This window comes from Podarcis liolepis, assembly GCF_965112155.1.
Source record: "Podarcis liolepis genome assembly, chromosome: 3".
NCBI lineage: Eukaryota > Metazoa > Chordata > Lepidosauria > Squamata > Lacertidae > Podarcis > Podarcis liolepis.
The window spans coordinates 119,160,861-119,180,134 of record NC_139557.1 but is presented as its reverse complement, the minus strand read 5'-3'; the positions used below and the strand labels follow the sequence as shown (position 1 = coordinate 119,180,134).

The 19,274-nt window shown below is 47.6% G+C and overlaps 1 protein-coding gene across 3 annotated transcripts in view; it reads right to left on the bottom strand.

Annotated features, from left to right (window-relative positions):
• Positions 1 to 3,470: 3,470 nt before the first annotated feature.
• Positions 3,471 to 19,274, bottom strand: part of FAM167A (family with sequence similarity 167 member A) — a 30,526-nt gene continuing 14,722 nt past the window's right edge. For all 3 annotated transcript variants that reach the window (XM_083494839.1, XM_083494837.1, XM_083494838.1), the window contains 2 exons: positions 15,005 to 15,554; positions 3,471 to 7,318 (listed from right to left, as the gene is read on the bottom strand). In XM_083494839.1, the coding sequence (XP_083350965.1) occupies positions 7,055 to 7,318; positions 15,005 to 15,454 (714 nt within the window). In that variant the 5' untranslated portion in view covers positions 15,455 to 15,554 and the 3' untranslated portion in view covers positions 3,471 to 7,054. The remainder of the gene's footprint in view (positions 7,319 to 15,004; positions 15,555 to 19,274) is intronic.

Genomic DNA, 19,274 nt, shown 5'->3' with positions numbered 1-19,274 from the left:
TTAAAATACAGGTTAAAATGCAATTTAAAATGCAGCCTCGTTTTAAAAGTAGCCCATAGATCACATAAAGGGAAGGAAACATAAGGGTCAGACTGAGTCCAAACCAAAGGCCAGGCGGAACAGCTCTGTCTTACAGGCCCTGCAGAAAGAAATCAGATCCCACAGGGCCCTGGTCTCACGAGTCAGAACATTTCACCAGGCTGGAGCCAGTGTTGAAAAGGCCCTAGCCCTGGTTGAGGCTAATCTGACTTCCTTAGGGCCCAGGACCTCTATGGTGTTGCTATTTATGGACCTTAAGGTTTTCGAACCCAAACTCAGCGAAAACCAAGCTTGAGGCACCAAAGCCAAAGTAAAAATTGTTTCTGGCTAATACCTTGTTATGTAGCCTAAGCCAATTAAACAGCTTTTTTGCAAAGCTCTTAATAAGCTGTAATCTCTTTAACTCCACCATCTGAAAGCCTTCTGATCATCCACCCACTCACTCAATCTTGGTGCTGCCTGAAATATAATATCCTGCCGGCACACCCGCCTCTGTCCATCATTCGTCAAGGGCGAGATGCCAGGGATATGACTTGCCCTAGCCTGCTCATCTGGAAGCCTCATCGGGAATGGAGAGGTCTTTTTTAGTTGGTGGCTCACTTTATTTTAAATAGTCACATTCTGCCTCTCCAGCTCTTGCGATAACTCACGGCAATCAGTTACAACAAAAGTACATTGTGGGAACAATTTTATACGCACTTAGCCAGGAGAGCGTCCCACACTGAGCAAAAAAACATGGGGAACATTGTGTGGATCGGGCCGGTGACACGTCCAGTCTTTTTCTCACAGTAACCAAACAGATGCCCACCAGAAGCTCACAACCAAGACCTGAGCACAAATATGCTCTTCTCTTTTAAATCCTCTTTTAAAGCTATCCAAGGTGGTGGTCAACACTACCCTGGGACTTCTGTGCAGGCTTGTTGGTGGCTGTGGGGATCACACAGGGTCCCTGGATGTTTCACCATCTATTGATCCCTGTGCCACCACTTTATTTCTCGCTGCCACCACCCAGGCCCTACCTGGGACAATACTGAGTCCAGTCAGGGTTAAATTGGAATGTAAACTTCTGTTTACAGTGGCACCTCGGGTTAAGTACTTAATTCGTTCTGGAGGTCTGTCCTTAACCCGAAACTGTACTTAACATGAAACACCACTTTATCTAATGGGGCCTCCTGCTGCTGCCGTGCAGCTGGAGCACGATTTGTGTTCTCATCCTGAAGCAAAGTTCTTAACCTGAAGCACTATTTCTGGGTTAGCGGAGTCTGTAACCTGAAGCGTATGTAACCTGAGGTACCACTGCATTTATTGCAGTTTAACAAGCGTGTGGTTTCATAGATGGTCTCAGTCAATTACAATCATGGGGTGCCTATCCAGACCTATAACTTCTGCTACCTGCTTTCACTCACTAAACCACCTCTTAGATATTTACTCGTCTTCCTAGCTCCTAACTTTACCTTCACTGGCTGAGCTATCCCTTGTCATGTGAGTGGCTATGTTTTAGTTTGCATGCCGTTTTGAAACTTGTGATTTAGGTAGGTTCACTTTCAAACAACCATCTTGGCCGCCTCTTAGTGCAGACCCAGTCTGAGCTTCCATGCCCTCTGCTCGCCATGAACCACCATTGGCAGGGCTGGCAGCAACAGCAGCAGATATGTTCTATGCTTATGAAAGTATTTTATTCTTTTGTTAATTGTGCTATTTTAAATGTGTGTTTTAAATTTGACTTCCTTTAGTCATGTTTTAGTTCCAAATCTTTAAGGTAATATCTTAGTAAAGGTAAAGGGACCCCTGACCATTAGGTCCAGTTGTGGCCGACTCTGGGGTTGTGGTGCTTATCTTGCTTTACTGGCCGAGGGAGCCAGCGTACAGCTTCCGGGTCATGTGGCCAACATGACTAAGCCGCTTCTGGCGAACTAGAGTAGCGCACGGAAACACCGTTTACCTTCCCGCTGAAGCGGTACCTATTTATCTACTTGCACTTTGACGTGCTTTCGGACTGCTAGGTTGGCAGGAGCAGGGACTGAGCAATGGGAGCTCACCCTGTTGCGGGGATTCGAAACACCGACCTTCTGATCGGCAAGTCCTAGGCTCTGTGGTTTAACCCACAGCACCACCCAGGTCCCAGGTAATATCTTAGTTCTTTGTTAATTATGCTGCTTTGAAGGTATACTTTACATTTGACTTCCTTCAGGAATATTTTATTCTCCTTCCTTGGAGGTTTTAAAGCAGAGGTTGGATGGTCACCTGTTATGGATACTTTAGTTGAGATTCCTGCATTACAAGGGGGTTAGACTAGATGACTCCAGGGTCCCTTCCAACTCCGCAATTCTATGATTCTATTCTGGATTGTGTTGTTTGATGTTTGAATGTGTTGTAAACCACTTTGAAATTGTTTCCCTTAAAAATATAATATGGTATAGAAATCGTCATCATCCGTCAGAATTTCTTCTCCACTCTTATTCTTAGCAAATGCAGCAATCACTCTTCAGGAAAGCACCCTTTGAAACATGTCAGTTGTCTTAAAGAACCGTCTTCTCTTCCAGGAGCCAATTATCTCCTTCCAAGGCATGGTGTACTGAACATCGCTCCCAGCTGCACTCCTGATCCTCAAAGCGAGCCATCAGAAAACGTGAACCTCTTGAAACTGGGCCAGAAGATAATTTGCAAGGTAGGAGGGAAGAACGGAGGCTGCCTGAGCTGGCCGGACCAAACTCCCAAAGACGTAGGCGTAATCGTTGTACAACGGCTTTCCATTGATGTGGCCACGTATGAAACGAAAGATGGGCCAGGCTGTTGGTGGGACAACCACTCCGGGCAGAGATTGCGTGCCCCTCCGCTGGTCCATTAGAGATGATGATGATGATGATGATGATGATGATGATGATGATGATGATGATTTATTATTTGTACCCTGCCCATCTGGCTGGGTTTCCCCAGCCACTCTGGGCGGCTTCCAACAAAGATTAAAAATACATCAAAATGTCACACATTCAAAACTTCCCTGAACAGGGCTGCCTTCAGATGTTTTCAAAATGTCAGGTAGTTGTTTATTTCTTTGACATCTGATGGGAGGGAGTTCTACAGCGCAGGCGCCACTACCAAGAAGGCCCTCTGCCTGGTTCCCTGTAGATTTGCTTCTGGCAGTGAGGGAACCGCCAGAAGACCCTCAGCACTGGACCTCAGTGCTGAATGATGGGGAAAACCCAGCCAGATGGGCAGGATATAAATAATATATCATCATCATCATCATCATTGGAGTTTAGTGGGAGGAAGCAAATCTGGTGAAGGGCATAGGATAAAGAAGATCCCCACCCACCCTCTTTCAGGTCCATATAGGAATGTAAAAAAAGCAAATTGAAATGCAACAGGGGGAAAATGACCTCTCTGTTCTTTATGCCATTAAGGTGTATATAGCCCAAGACTGAAACAAATTCGTTTGTGTATTGTTTATTGAGTTTTCACTGCACTTTTCTCCCTTGCCTCCAATGAAACATACATATAGAGAAGACTCAAATTCCTGATTCCAATGGGAAATGATTTTTTTTTTTCAGAATCCCACACATATCTCAAACAGACACAAAGCAGTCTCCATGTTTCTGGTGCATTTTGTGCAAAACCAAGGACCTACCCACATGGAAATTTATTCTTAGCAAAAGGAATTTCACACGGCTTTCCAAATTTGCAAAGTTCCTGGAAATTTGAACGCTGGTTTTTGTGCAAAGCAAACCAAGCGGGGTGAGAGCGGCTTGAATGCAAGCAAGAGTATCATTGCAATGTATCCCAGGCTGCAACAGCTCTATAAAGACTTGCCTGACTGTAAGTCCCATTGAACTGAATGGGGGTTAGCTCTGAGCTAACATGTACAAGGGCAGGAGCCAAATCTTTGGGGTGTTTCACTTTTGGGGCTGCCCAAGAAAGGTACAGTTGGTCAAGATCATCCAGGGACGTAAAATTGGTGGAGATGGTGGGATGCAGAAATGATTTGGAGTATTAGGGGGAGGGGTTAATTATGATGGGGAGGCCTGGATGACAAGGACTATGTAGGTGGTTTAAGTCAGGGGTAAAGAACCTGTAGTTCTTTGGGTGTTGCTGGACAGCTCTCAACTTCTCTGTGGTGCCCAGCTGGGCCTCTTCTCCAATTTTGCACCCCTAAAACTAGTATAATCCAAATTTCTAAGATCAGCCCTTCAAGTCCCAAAAAGTGAGACTAGAGACAGGCTTCACAAAAGTGGAGTAAACAAACAAACCCCTGTGTTGCAAAATATGAGTCAGCAATATCAAAAGCGACACGATGGCCAGAAACAATTACAATGTGAAAAACTTTATGGAAGAATTCAAAACATCAAAACTAACAAACTGAAGTCTCTGAAAGTCTCTGAAAGTCCTTAAATGAATCACGGTGCCAGACTTTACCCGGTGAAGAGCAAGCTGTGGAGCTTTGTATAATCAGCAAATGTCCAATTCTGATGTCCAACTTTGAACTCTGCTGAACAGTGTTTTCAGATAACAACTTCTGTTTCATTGAATTCTTCATCAGCCAATTAGTTCAACACTCATAAGTAGAAATATATGTAATTTCTTCATTAACCAAACTTTTTTTGAATAGATATAATATACATGAGAATGAAAAATACTCTGGAACTGTGCTCATGCGATTGTGTTAGTTTTGATGTTTTGAATTATTCCATAAAGTTTTTCACAAAAGTGGAGGCTAGAGTGTGGGTGACCACCCTCAACTATTGGCTCAGACTACCTTTATTTCTGCCTTGGCCTTGCCCCACTAACTGTGAATGATGATTTTCAATCCACATGGAAACAGGCAGTGGCAACTAAAATCTCATCCCTGGGCTTCTCTCCAGGTATTCTACTCAGCATGTGATACAATCAGGCCAAAGTACCCATTAAACAATGTGTAGCAGACACAGTGTGCCAAGTGGCTGTTAGAATTCCTGCTCCATGATTGCAGTCATGGGATTGTTGTCTTTCACATGATGATATATGTTTTGACTCCACAGAGAGGGAAGGGACGGAGACAGGATGTTTGTGTTACTGTGTTCCGTGAAGTGGGACTATTGTCCTTTGTTCTTTTTCTCTTTGCTGTCTGATGCTAGAGAGAGAGGGAGCCATCTTGCAGTGCTCCGTGTGTGTTTTTATGTAAATAAAGTAGATTAGCCAAAATGCTGAGTTGCTGAGGTCTGTTACGCAAAGCTGCGAAGACTCTGTGGATCTCTAAATGTGCCGGTATTGGTTGGCATTGGTCGCTGTGATGTTTGGGCTGAAGAAAGCTTATGAAGCTCCCGAACGATTGACCAGGAGTTAGAGAACATGCCAGTCAGGCATGTGTCTCTGCCAGGGTCCTACTCGAGTGTAGGCTGAACTCCTAACAGTGGCTTTAGCCAGGACCCCAACTTTTATTGCCAATGAATCCACCAGGTACTCTGGACAGCTCTTACCACCCTGACCATTTGCCATTCTGGCTGCCGTCACTTCTCACAGGAACGCCCTAGAAGGCTGCCTTACACTGACTGTGACCATGGATCCATCTAGGTCAATATTGTGTACACTGACTGGCATCTGTTCTCCCCTCAGATAAAGGATAAGTGCAGGGTGTCAGGGATTAGTTTTGGAGGGAACAAATGAAGAACAAGGTGACCGAAGTGTATAGAATTCTATATAAATGAGAGCAGCACTTTTCTCTCTTAGATAGGATTTCCCTATGAAAATGATGGAAGGGACAGGAACAGGACAACAGAGTTACTTCTTCACTTGCGGCAATGCGGATGCCGATAAGGTCACAGGTGGTGTGGAATTCCACAAAGGCAGATTAATTGGGCAATGCATGAAGGACCACTCCCTTATCTTGGCCCAAGTGACCATTCAACTTCAACTGGATGTCCATGCCATGCCACATCTCTCCACACTAAGGTTACCAGATTTTTTTCAAAGAATCCGGGGACACTTTTTTTAAAAAAAAAGAGGGAAAAAAGTTATTTTTTAAAAAAATTAAGAAGTAATATCTTCTCTTATGTGGTCTCCTCTGTCAGGCGGCCTTCCTCTGGGCCCTGACCTGCTCTCTTGGAGCGCTAGCCGCATTGGAGTAGGCTCAGGTTGGGTCTGTGTTCGGCCACGTGTCCTTGCCCTCCCGGTGCTCTCCTACCTCTCGTCCTCAGTGGTGCGGCAAAGTCGGGGCTCCCCTCTTTTTTCTCCTTCCTCTTTCTCTCTCTTCCTTCTCACTGTGTCAGCTCCAGGGTTTTCCTAGCCCTGGAGCACCGCTGGGCAGTCGGCTGGGTGCCCGGGTGCTCTCGCTCCTGGCTTGATTTGAGTCATGGGGAGGAGCAGCGGTTACCCCAGTTGATGCAGAGGGCATCCCCGGTTACCCCTCAGCAGTGGCAGCGGCAGTCTCAGCAGCCCGGAGCCAGCCTAGTAGTGCAGTTGGCTCTGGCTGGCTTCAGGAGCTGCCCGCTGCCGTGGCGTTCGCCATTTTGCCTCGCCATAAGTCCCCATTTGATGTGTCTTCTGCCGTTGAACCAATCACGCAACATTCATTCCCTACTAATAAATCTACAACACTTAAAATATAAATCTGGGGACATTAAATGAAATCCGGGGACGGATTTTGTCGGGGGACAGATTTGTAAATCCGGGGACTGTCCCCGGGAAATGGGGACGTCTGGTAACCATGCTTCACACCCTTATTCCACCCACGGGGAAGGGAGACTGTTTCTGAAGGAAAGTATTGGGTTAGGGTAGCCTCTCTGCCTCCCCTTGAGGAAGCTGGTTGTTTGTATTCTCCATCTTTCCTGCAAAGCACTCTGGGAACATGATTGTGACTGTCGCCACCTCCCAGCCATACTGGAAGAGCCCTTGTCAGATCTGCTCCGCCTTCCCTCTTTGTCCTCCGACCTCACCTGCCTTCCCCTGCCGAGCAAGAGGACAAGCCAGCTTCTCCTCCTCTGCGTCTGCAAGGTCACCCTCCGCGCCCGCTTCTGCCCCTCTGCCCTCCCATCCCCTCCCTCTAGCAAAGCGAGAACCGGCGGGAGTTGATGTTCATCTTAGTCACGCCAATGAGCTTGAGCGGGGTGGAGAGGCTGAAGGAGGACGTCAGCGGGAAGTCGCACAGGAGGTCAGAGAGCTCGTCCCGCTCCTCCAGCTCGTAGGTGGCATCGTTGAGCATCCGCCGGTGGAGGTGGCAGGTCTGCTCGATTTTGAGCTTGTTGATGTCGCTGCGCAGGCGCATCAGCTGCCGGGCCAGCTGCTGGTCCTGGAGACGCATTTCCATCTGGAACACAAAAGGCAGGCAGGGATAGTTTCATAGTCAAGGGGCATGAGGGGTTGAAGCAGACCTTCCAAGTGTCCCTACTTTCCCGGGACAGCTCCTGGACGGCTTCTGATTTGATCCCTGAATGTCCCACTTTTCCTTAAAGGTAAAAGGACCCCTGACCATTAGGTCCAGTCGTGGCCAACTCTGGGGTTGCAGTGCTCATCTCGCTTTATTGGCCAAGGGAGCGGCGTACAGCTTCCGGGTCATGTGGCCAGCATGACTAAGCCGCTTCTGGCGAACCAGAGCAGTGCACGGAAACACCGTTTACCTTCCCACCAGAGCGGTACCTATTTATCTACTTGCACTTTGATGTACTTTCGAACTGCTAGGTTGGCAGGAGCAGGGACTGAGCAACGGGAGCTCACCCTGTCGCAGGGATTTGAACTGCCGACCTAGTGATTGGCAAGTCCCAGGCTCTGTGGTTTAACCCACAGCGCCACCCCTGTCCCTCACTTTTCCTTAGGACATTCCTATTTTCATCAGAGAAATGTTAGAGGGTATGGAATATGATTTAATCCTAGAATGTCCCACTTTTTCTTAGGAAAAAGTCCCTATTTTCATCAGAGAAATAATAATAATAATAATAATAATAATAATAATAATAATAATAATGTATTTATATCCCGCCCTCCCCAGCTGAAGCCGGGCTCAGAGCGGCTAACAACAGTAAAATAATACAGCATTCTAAAATCAATTCATTATAAAATCAGTTCATATCAAATTGATGGCAACCATTGGGCTAGAGTTCTGTGAAGAAATTACCAAAGGAGGGGGTCAGACTGTGCCTTGGCCAAAGGCCTGGTGGAACAGCTCTGTCTTGCAGGCCCTGTGGAAAGATGTCAAGTCCCACAGGGCCCCAGGAATATGATTTGATCCTAGAATGTCCCACTTTTCCTTAGGAAAAAGTCCCTATTTTCATCAGAGAAATGTTGGAGGGTATGGAATATGATTTGATCCTAGAATGTCCCACTTTTCCTTAGGAAAAAGTCCCAGTTTTCATCAGAGAAATGTTGGAGGGTAAGATTAAAGCGGCAACTTTAACCAGGAAAGGGGGAAGGGAGCAAATTTGTTTATTGGATTTTTATTCTGCCCTCCCACCCCAAGGAAACCCAGGTGCCAAACAGATGCACAATTTAAAAACCAAGCAGGAAAAAAATATTCTGAAAATAACTACTGTTAAAAGCTTTTTAACATTCCATTTTAATTGTAGTCACCCACTCTGGGGCCTTAGGGTGAAAGGTAGGCAAGAATATTTATTTATTGCACACTCTTCTTCCGTAAGGTCCCGGGGTGATTTGCAACATCAAAGCACACTGTTAAGAACAGTTTGAAGCAACTTGCAGTCACAAGAATAAGCTGCGTCCTAAAAACGTACACCTCAAACGTCAAAAGCCAGGGTAAAGAGGTGTTTCTTCAGCCTTCTCCAGAAGCTGTATAATGAAGGCACCAGGTGCCCCTCTGTAGCGAAGGAGGTCCATGATTTAAAAACCACCACAGAGAAGGCTCTCTCCTGGACCACCACCACCCTTGCCTCTAAGGGCAGAGGAACTACAGTCATACCTTGTTTGTCAAACGCCTTGGTACTCATATGTTTCGGCTCCTGAACAATCGAAACCCGGAAGTGTGTGTTCCAGTTTTTGAATTTTTTGGGGAAGCCAAATGTCTGATACAGCTTCTGGGACTTCCAATCAGAAGCCACGCTTTGGTTTACGAACATTTTGTAAGTCGAACGGAGTTCCGGAACAGATTCCATTCAACTTCCAGGGAACGATTGTATTGAGATGGACACCTCTGCTGATTGCAGCACCCGAGAGGGGATGTAAAGGAGGAGACCGTTTTTTGGGTATTTGGGGTGCGAGTCATTTAGGGCCTTAAATAGTGACATGAGCACCTTGAATTGGAATCAGAAACATACTCTCAACCAGTGCAGCTATTTCAAAGCTGGTCTTCTGAGATCTAGAATGGAAGCCTAGCCAGTAATCCGGCCGCTGCATTTTGGACAAGCTGAAGTTTCCGATTCACCTATAAGAGTTATTGTTATTTATTAATTTCATAGAATTGACACGTGGCTTGATTGCAAAACACACACACACACACACACACACACACACACACACCCTCTTCAAAGCGGTTTATGAATTGGGAAAACAATAAAATCAAGAAACATTTACAACCACGATTTAACACATACGAAAGTTAAAATACTAAAATGGAATTGCATCGATTTTCTAAGCATCTGTGTACTCTTCTCTAAACAGGAATGTTTTTTGCAGGTGCTGATTCAAAATGTGGTGTAGTGGTTAAGAGCGGTAGTCTCGTAATCTGGGGAACCGGGTTTGCGTCTCCGCTCCTCCACATGCAGCTGCTGGGTGACCTTGGACCAGTCACACTTCTCTGAAGTCTCTCAGCCCCGCTCACCTCACAGAGTGTTTGTTGTGGGGCAGGAAGGGAAAGGAGAGTGTTAGCCACTTTGAGACTCCTTAGGGTAGTGATAAAGCGGGATATCAAATCCAAGCTCCTCCTCCTCCATCTTCATCTTCTCTGATTATGAGGGCATCTAGATCTTATGGAAAAAAGTAGTTCTTGACTAGATGGCCCCAATTCTTGTGCCTCTATAGTCTTACAACCTTATTTCCATCTGCAATGGGACTCTGCCAGTGTTTTGTTGAGAAATGAGGATCAGTTCTTCAGCAGCTCCAGCCCAACAATTTCCAAACTTTCCCAGGGAGATAAAGCTTTCCGCCAGCTTTCATTTGCTCTTTCAGGGTGAGAAGGGTCTCTCTCTCTCTCGCATTGTAAAACAAAGAAGGGAGTTGGTGGGGAGCTGATCTCCACAGGACAGGAGCATAAAGGGGCAACGGACAAAGCCTTGTGATGGTTGACAAAAGGATTACAGCTCAGACAAAGAGGAAAGGTGCTAGCGCTGAATCCCTGTCCCCTGGCTTCAGACTTGGTGCTCGGTTTCGGGTGTCCCAGATAAAAAGATTGAGTTTCTCACACATCAGATTCTCCTTTGGCTATAGATGAAGAACCAGCGAAAGGTTAATTGTGGTGCAGGAGGCAGGAGGCAGCATTCTGGGCCAATGAAGCTGGCCTTTGCATACGATATTCTTAATCTCAGGGCCATAGGTTTGATCCCCCTTTGGGGCAAAAGATTCCTGCATTCTGGGGGTTGGATTAGATGCCCTTTGTGGTCCCTTCCATCGCCACAATTCTATGATTCTATTATCCTCTCTCTCTCTCTCTCTCTCTCTCTCTCTCTCTCTCTCTCTCTAATTGACGGGATTATACAAGGGAAGGGGGCGGAGATTTCTGAGTTGAAAATAAGTCTGAAAAAGCAGAACATATTTCTTCCACCAAACTTGTACATAGCTCTAAACTATGGTTTATTGCACCATGATTTATGAAACCATGACAAAGCTGCTTCTGGCGAACCAGAGCAGTGCATGGAAATGCCGTTTACCTTCCCGCCAGAGCGGTACCTATTTAACTACTTGCACTTTGACATGGTTTCAAACTGCTAGGTTAGCAGGAGCAGGGACCAAGCAACAGGAACTCACCCCGTCGTGGGGATTCAAACCGCCGACCTTCTGATCGGCAAGTCCTAGGCTCTGTGGTTTAACCACAAACTTGTAAGGTTTGCGGTTAGGCATTGGTTAAAAAATTGGTTGTTGGAGGGGTAAGTCCCTACCCCTCCAATGCTGGTGCTGCAAGGGAATTCCATTAAAGGAATCCAGGGGCTTTCCATGCTTATGTCCAAGTCCCTGGCCTCTGGGAGCATGTGGGGAGAGGTGAAGGTCTGGTGCCCAGCTTCATTTCTCCCCAATATTGTTTTCCCTGACTGGCTTCTGCTGGAATCCGGAAATCAGTTCTGTCCCTGGACGGGGGAACAGATAGTCAGAACCAATGCCTAAGCAACCACTCACAGTTCCATATTTAAATAAAGTTTTGGCCAAAATGATGCCAAAAGCCTTAAACAAAAAAATGCGTGTGATGTGTGAGTTATTGGGGTGGCTTGGGGACCTGAACACGCAGTGTGTACTACTTGGCTTCAGCATGTGGGCAGCTCTCCCTGCTTCTCCTCCTTCTGCCAAACAGACCCCCCCCCAAGTCCTGCTCCGATGGTGCCACCAGCTCTGCAGAGCGGTCTCAAGGTATGCAGGGAAAAACCCGTAGATTCCCTGCTGCCTGTCCTCCTTTCTAAATTCAGCGAAAGGGCCCCGGTCAGCATTTCCATTAAATCAACTTAGGCTGGCATTATAATCACAGCCTCTGTTCGGTCTCCGGGCTGCACGCAATTACAGCAGGCATTAACATCGATTGGAAGGAGAGGCACAAAACTGCTATTAAGCTATTTTGACGATGAAAGTACAGGAAATTCAGCCAACGGAGCAGGTGATTTTCTCTAGGACACCATCACCTGTCTCCTCTTCATTGGGGGGGGGGGCAAGAGTGCTTGGGCCATAGCTCAGTGGTTAGTGCACCCAGATTGTGTGCAGAAGGTTCCGGGTTCAATTTCTGGTATCTCCAGCCAGGGCTGGGACTGGGAGACCACCTGCCTTAAAACCCTGGAAATCTATTCATAGAATATTAGAGTGGGAAGGGATCCAAGGGTCATCTAGACCAACCCCCTGCAATGAAGGAATTTCAACTAAAGCATCCATAACAGGTGGCCATCCAACCTCTGTTAAAAATTCTCCAAGGAAGGAGAGTCCACCACCTTCCGAGGAAGTCAATGTTACAATGCCTGCAGTGCCACATCGGTTTGCAATGTTTTTATTTATTTAAAAGTCCTCATGGAAATTCAGTGGCGTTTTAAAAGCATTGCAGTGGGTGGGCTAGATGATCCGTGGGGTCCCTTCCAATTCTGCAATTCTATAACTCAATCGTTTTCGTGCAAATTGCTCCTGACATACATATCTTCGCATGCCCTATTTGCCTAACATGCACATTTTTGCAAAGGCAACCGTTAACATAATACTTCTTACTATTGTCACTATTATATGCATTTAATAATAATAATAATAATAATAATAATAATAATAATAATAATTTTTATTTATGCCCTGCCCATCTGGCTGGGTTTCCCCAGCCATTCTGGGCATCTTCCAGCAAAATATTAAAATACAATAATTCATCAAATATTAAAAGCTTTCCTAAACAGGGCTGCCTTCAGATGTCTACTCAAAGTTTGGTAGTTGTTGTTCTCTTTGACATCTGGTGGGAGGGAGTTCCACAGGGTGGGTGTCACTACCAAGAAGGCCCTCTGCCTGGTTCCCTGTAACCTCACATCTCGCAGGGAGGGAACGGCCAGAAGGCCCTTGGAGCTGGACGTCAGTGTCCAGGCCGAACGATGGGGGTGGACACGCTCCTTCAGGTATACTGGGCCAAGGCTATTTAGGGCTTTAAAGGTCAGCACCAACACTTTGAATTGTGCTCGGAAACATACTGGGAGCCAATGTAGGTCTTTCAGGACCGGTGTTATATGGGCTTGGAGACCTTTCCTGGTCAGCAGTCTAGCTGCCGCATTCTGGATTAGTTGTAGTTTTGCACACAAGTATATGCACTCTCCTTTTTTTTTTTTTTTGCACACATTACTTTGCTGGAGAATGGCATTGCAAAATTCAGAGAAGTGCAGATTTCAGAGGATGCCTCCGCTTTGGTTCGTGTATCGTTTCCGAAAGTGTGAGTTGCATAGATTCACCCTGAAATGCAAATCAAATTTCTCCTTCCTCTCTACTGACTCTTCCCAGTTCTTTAAGAATTGAATGTGGGAGCTTCTACACACAACACATGTGCTCCCAGTCAGGGGCGGAGGAAGAGGAGTGCGGGGGGAGCACATCGCCCCCAGCAGCACAATCCTGGTGGGGTGCCATCGCTGCTGTTCCCCCACCTGTGCTGAGCACCACACCCCCACAGTTGATGTGCCACACCCCCAGGAGTCATGCCACACCCCCAGGATGCGCGCCGCGCCCCTGTGGGTGGCACGCCGCATGCCCGGGACGTGCACCAGCCCCACCCCTGCCTGCTATCCACCCCCCAGTACCAGAGCATGAAGCTCCGCCACTGCTCCCTGTTGCTTCAAAGAGCAGTGCTAGAACCAATAAGTGGAAATGGTGGGGAAGCAATTCTCAGCTAAATTTTAGAAGGGACTTTCCAATGGCCAAAACATTATTGAGAGCCAGTGTGGTGTAGTGGTTAAGAGCGGTAGTCTCGTAATCTGGTGAACCGGGTTCGCATCTCCGCTCCTCCACATGCAGCTGCTGGGTGACCTTGGGCCAGTCACACTTCTCTGAAGTCTCTCAGCCCCACTCACCTCCCAGAGTGTTTGTTGTGGGGGAGGAATGGAAAGGAGAATGTTAGCCGCTTTGAGACTCCTTCAGGTAGTGATAAAGCGGGATATCAAATCCAAACTCTTCCAAACTCTTCTATTAGGCAGCTGAACTGGCTGCCTTCAGAGGTGGCAAGTGTTCCTTCGATGCATGCATTTATTTGGCCCCAGACAGGGATGCTGCCATTGACCTCATATTGCTCAGGCTGTTAGACTAGATGAACTCCAAGATCCCTCTCAATTACACAAGATTCCATGAATTCATGAGCTATGATCCCTCTCCAAATTATTATTTTTTTAAAACCACATTGTTGAGGTTATCTCTTTTCTTTTAGTTATAGTGGTGAAATAAGCAGGTGAGAAAAGAAGACCCCCCGCAAAAAAAAACAACCCAGCACAAATGAGCCGAATGTCAGGCAGGGGAGCTCAGAGACAGAGTGAACTTTCATTGCAATCTCCAGCTTGGAAGGAGTTTCTTAAATGCTGCTGGAAGGAGTATATAAAGTTATGCATGCCAGCCAGCTTACTGCATAAAGGACGGAGAGAAATAAAAGAAGGAACAATAGAGGGAATGGAACAAGAAGGAAGAGGGGGGAAATGGAACAAAAAAATGTTCAGACTGTAAGCTCATCGAGAGCAGAGGCCTATTTTTGTTTTTCGTTTTCCTACGGAATGAAGGCTTTGCATGTATAAATGAACAAAGGGAAAGAAAGAAAGAAAGAAAGAAAGAAAGAAAGAAAGAAAGAAAGAAAGAAAGAAAGAAAGAAAGAAAGAAAGAAAGAAAGAAAGAAGAGAGAGAGAGAGAGAGAGAGAGAGAGAGAGAGAGAGAGAGAGAGAGAGAGAGAGAGAGAGTTGTGTGTTTTCTGTGAATAATTGTGACTAAAGAGAGGTGAGGTTTTTCTTCTTCCCTTAGGGTGAAATCCAGCACACACACATAAGAAAGTAGACCCATTGAAGTCAGAAGAACATGCAGCACTTTGAAGCTGTCACTATTTGAGGCTGATATTTAATCACATGCCAGCAAGTTCAGGGCTGCACACTTATTGCTGATGGGGAGGCCTTGTGCAACAAACCTGTTTCCCCAAGAGGTCAGACTCTATGCAATAAGGAAAGTGCTGTGGTAAGTGCAGGATAACACTGGTTTCAACACCAAGCCGTCTAACTTCCCCAGAAACAAATCAGAACAGATTCTCATTAAATAGCCAACATCGTCTAACCTCCCTACAAAGAAATCAGGGCGAAAGCTCAATAAACAGGTCGTCAGGAAGCAAAGCAGTTAAAAGGTTAATAAACATCAGCAGGAACCAACTTACCAGTTCTTTCCTGAGCCAGTTGAGAGCCTCATCAATATTTCCAAAACCACTGATTTTCTCCCGGGTCATCACCGGAACTTGGGCTTTCAAAGAGCCTCCATTGATATGAACTTGCACCTCTGTTAAAGGAAGGCTTTCCTCCATTGGTTTCTTATCCCGGCTGGCTTCCACAGGAGGCTCCGGGTGGCTTTTCCATGCAATCCCCTCCAGCTGGGCCTTCCACTCCAAATAGGAGGGTCTCCTCGTCTCCAGCCTCAGTTTCTCCGTCAGAGCTTTCAGGTTCCGCAAGTGGTCGTCAGGAGGAGCACCGCCTCCCGTCTCGGGATCTGCACTGTCCAACATTTCTTCTATCTCAATCTTAGGGGCAGACACCTTACTTTCTGGCAGAATGCCATCAACATCCATCAAGAGGTTAGCGGAGGGCTCCAATATCCAGGCAATACCATCCATGCAGTGATCAGTTGCTCCAAATTTCCTTTGCTCAGAAGTTGGGACTCAACGCTTTCGCCGCTCAATCCAAGACACCCCCTTTAGCAACACGGGACACCATCTAAGCAGGAACACAAAGGCACATTGTTGGTTTTCAGCCGCAAATTGTCAAGGGGGGAGAAGGGGGAGGAACGGACGAGCAACCAGAACTTCCTTATATGACCTGAACTTGAGAAAAATGGAAGTGAAAGCCTTCAGCCTAAACCGTCTCTCTAAGAGACTTCGCCCCGGCTGTCTGGTGATGTTCTCGGGCAAGAGCAAACAAGCTTTCTCTAGCTTTCCCGCAGAAGGCTTTTCGTGCTGCAGAGAGAGACCTGTCAGGCACCGTGCTCAGGGCGAAGAAACGGATTACTAAGGATGAGGTCAGAGGGAGAGAAGAGTGGGAGAAATACTGTAGCAGAGTGTTGCACAATTAATAAACCCTTATCTTGTTAGCGTACTTGACACGATCTCAGCTTTGCATTGCAGAGCCTTGCTACCTGGGAGGCAAGGAAGGGCTGGTGTAATGGCTTATGGGAGCCCACCCACAAAAGCGATTAACAGGTGCAGATCTTTATTTATTTCTTCATACTTCAAGCCTGCCCTGAGAGTGCAGGGAAACCAATATGGCACAATAACTCTATTTACTTTAATGGAACAACGGCATTCTTGCGGCGTTGCCAAGAAGGAAGATTGCATTCCAGAGGTCTGGGGAAACAAAAGGGTTGTGCACCTTGTGCTGAAATGAGGCTAAGATGGGGGACATTTGAGAGGGAGTTCCAGAACTGGGGTGGGGGGCCATCACCAAGAATGCCCTGTCTCATGTTGTGGGCTGTTCAACCAAAGCTGTACCCAGAGGGAAAGTGGGGCGTCTCCACAGATGTTAATATTGTGGGGAGGCAGTTTGGGAGAAAGCCACTTCTGCCCTGCAGAGGAGGTGGGATTGCAGGCGTCACGGCCCAGCCCCTGCATGATTGGGGGAATCCCCGGCTGCGTCACCCCATGGCCAGCCAATTGGCTGGCTTTGGGGGCGTGGCCCGCCCGATTTAAACTCAGGTGCGGCCAGGGATCTCCCTCTTTTCCCACATACCAGCCACTTGGTTTTCGCCTGCCTCATAGCAAGTCGTCACAACTTTCTTAGTATTGGCGGTTAGGCATTGGTATTGGTATTGTTTTGTAGATGGAAGAGGGGGGGAAGCGCCATCACCTGCCCTGCATATTGAAGGGTAGTCCGATAAAGGATTCCGGGGGGAGTGGCCCTGTCCGAAGCCTATGGAGGTGAGGGCCTAAGGCACACCCCCGAGCAGTGACCCCGGGGGAGTTCCTAGCTGATGTGCATCAGCAGGACTCCCCCTACTGGTGGTTAACCCTTCCCGGACTTCAAGCGGAAGGGCTGAAGCTGGATAGTCGGTTAGGACCAATGCCTAAGCCAATACCACTCATCACCTGTAACCAATAAAGTTGTGGCCTTATCTAGCCCATTAACCTTAATAATTGTGTCATGTGTCTTTATTTCCACTGGGGGGAACGGGAACTCACCACACAAAGTATGTGCAGGTTTAACGGTGTGGGATGAGCGCTACCTGAGGGAAAGCACTTGTGAGGAGTCTGGATTTGTTTTTGTGTGCTGCTGCCTACCAGATCCAGCATACATAGGGTGAAGAGCCGTCCAAGGCAGTGCCTCAACTCAGAATCCTGGGGTCCCCCTGTGTTATGGCCTGGGAATCTGATTCAGAGGCTGAACTGGAGGACTCCCAGCCTGCACAGGAGTCCCCGCCTCCGGGGCAGGGGCTTGAATCTGAAGGGCCTACACCTGTGCCAGATCCTCAGGAGCAGACACCTGATGTATCTGCTCTGGCTCCGGAGGTGATCAAGGACCCATTGCCTGCAGGTGCTCCTCTCCCAGCCCTCTCAGGGGAAGGTGAGGTTGCCTCTGGGTCCAGTAACCCTCCAGCCTCTCCTGAGCTACAGAGGCTCAGGGCAGAGAGGCGGAGGGAACTAAGTTCCCACAGGAGGAGTGCTCACCTTAAGGCCGGGAGAGGCGGGTCACCTGTGGACCGGGGCCGCCCTAGGCCTCAGAGGAGATAAAGGCCAGCCAGCCCCAGTCCCAGGTTGCGGGAGCAACATCGTTGGTTACCTGTTCCTGCTGGCACCCTGTCCTGCTTTCTGCCCGAGTTCCTGACCACGCCCGACTCCCTACCTTGGACCCCAGTTCAGCCTCGGACCAGGCCGCACGGTAACCCCCTGGGACCAACACAGCCTGTTTGCTCTGCTAGCACCATGTCACTCACTGCAGACCCCGGGCATCAAGTCCAAGCTCCCACAGCTGTTGACCCACATGCACCACCATCAGCTACAGCAGTAGAGGGCAGGGGGGCTGGAGCGGAATGAGCCCATGGAGAAATATAATCAGTCAGTCAAACCCTAACGGGAGATGCTGGGGATTGAACCAGCAGTGCTCTACCCATGAGCAACATAGCAAGGTGCCTTTTACTGAATCAGATCATTGGTCCACCTAGCTCATTAATGTCAATGGCAGCAGCTCTCAGATTTCAGATGGGGAGACTTTTCCCAGCCCTATCTGGAGATTCTGGGACTGATTCTGGGGACATTCTACAAGCAAAGTGAATGCCCTACCAGGGTAGACCCTCCCAGTGTCCCTATTTGCCAGGGACAGTCCTGGATTTACAGAAGCCCTCCTGGTTTCTGATTCGATCCCTGAATGTCCCGAATTTCCTTAGGACGTCTCTATTTGCAATGGAGAAATGTTGGAGGGTATGGTAGGAAGTCCCTATTTTCATTGGGGGAAAGTTGGAGGGGGCGTCTCTATTTTCAGTGGAGAACTGTTGTAGGGTATTGAATAGGACATCCTTATTTTCATTGAAGAAATGTTGGAAGGACATTTCTATTTTCATACGATCCCCAAGCCATCTGAAGTTTTTTAATGTTTAATGTTTCATTAAGTTCATTAAGATAATAAAGGTATTATTATTAGCATCATCATCAACATTAAATAGGACACCCCTATTTTCATCGGAGAAATGTTGGAGGATATGTTTGAGAAGCAGGCTGAACAGAGAACATAAATCAGCTGGTTAGGAGAAGAGAGAAGGCAGAGGCCCAGCAGATCCACCTCCTCATTCCTCCTGAGCAGCCTTATCAACATTGAGGCCTATGAGGATCCTCAGGACTGGGAACGGAAGAGAAAAACCAGCCATGGCTTCTGGCCACCCTCTTTTTCTTTTGTGTTAGGTCTAGGAATTGTTGCTGTGTTGCTTCTGTGGACAATTTGCTTCGTGTTTCCTCCTCTGGATGCTTGCGGGCTATGATTCATGCCACTCCAGGGTGGGGTGGCAGAGAAAGGTGTTCAGCTGCTCAGAAGCCACAGAGAGTCTGTTGGCACCAAGTGGATTGGCTGCCCCACGTAAGAGATGAGGTGGGAACCATTGCTATGACCCTTGATTGTGTCATCTATCTCTGTTCGCAAATATATGCCTTTTTACGCACGTTTCAGGGACACGGGTGGCGCTGTGGGTTAAACCACAGAGCCTAGGACTTGCTGATCAGAAGGTCAGCGGTTCGAATCCCTGCGACTGGGTGAGCTCCCGTTGCACAGTCCCTGCTCCTGCCAACCTAGCAGTTCGAAAGCACACCAGTGCAAGCAGATAAATAGGTACCGCTCTGGCGGGAAGGTAAACAGTGTTTCCTTGTGCTGCTCTGGTTCACCAGAAGTAGCATAGTCATGCTGGCCACATGACCCGGAAGCTGTACACCAGCTCCCTCGGTCAGTAAAGCGAGATGA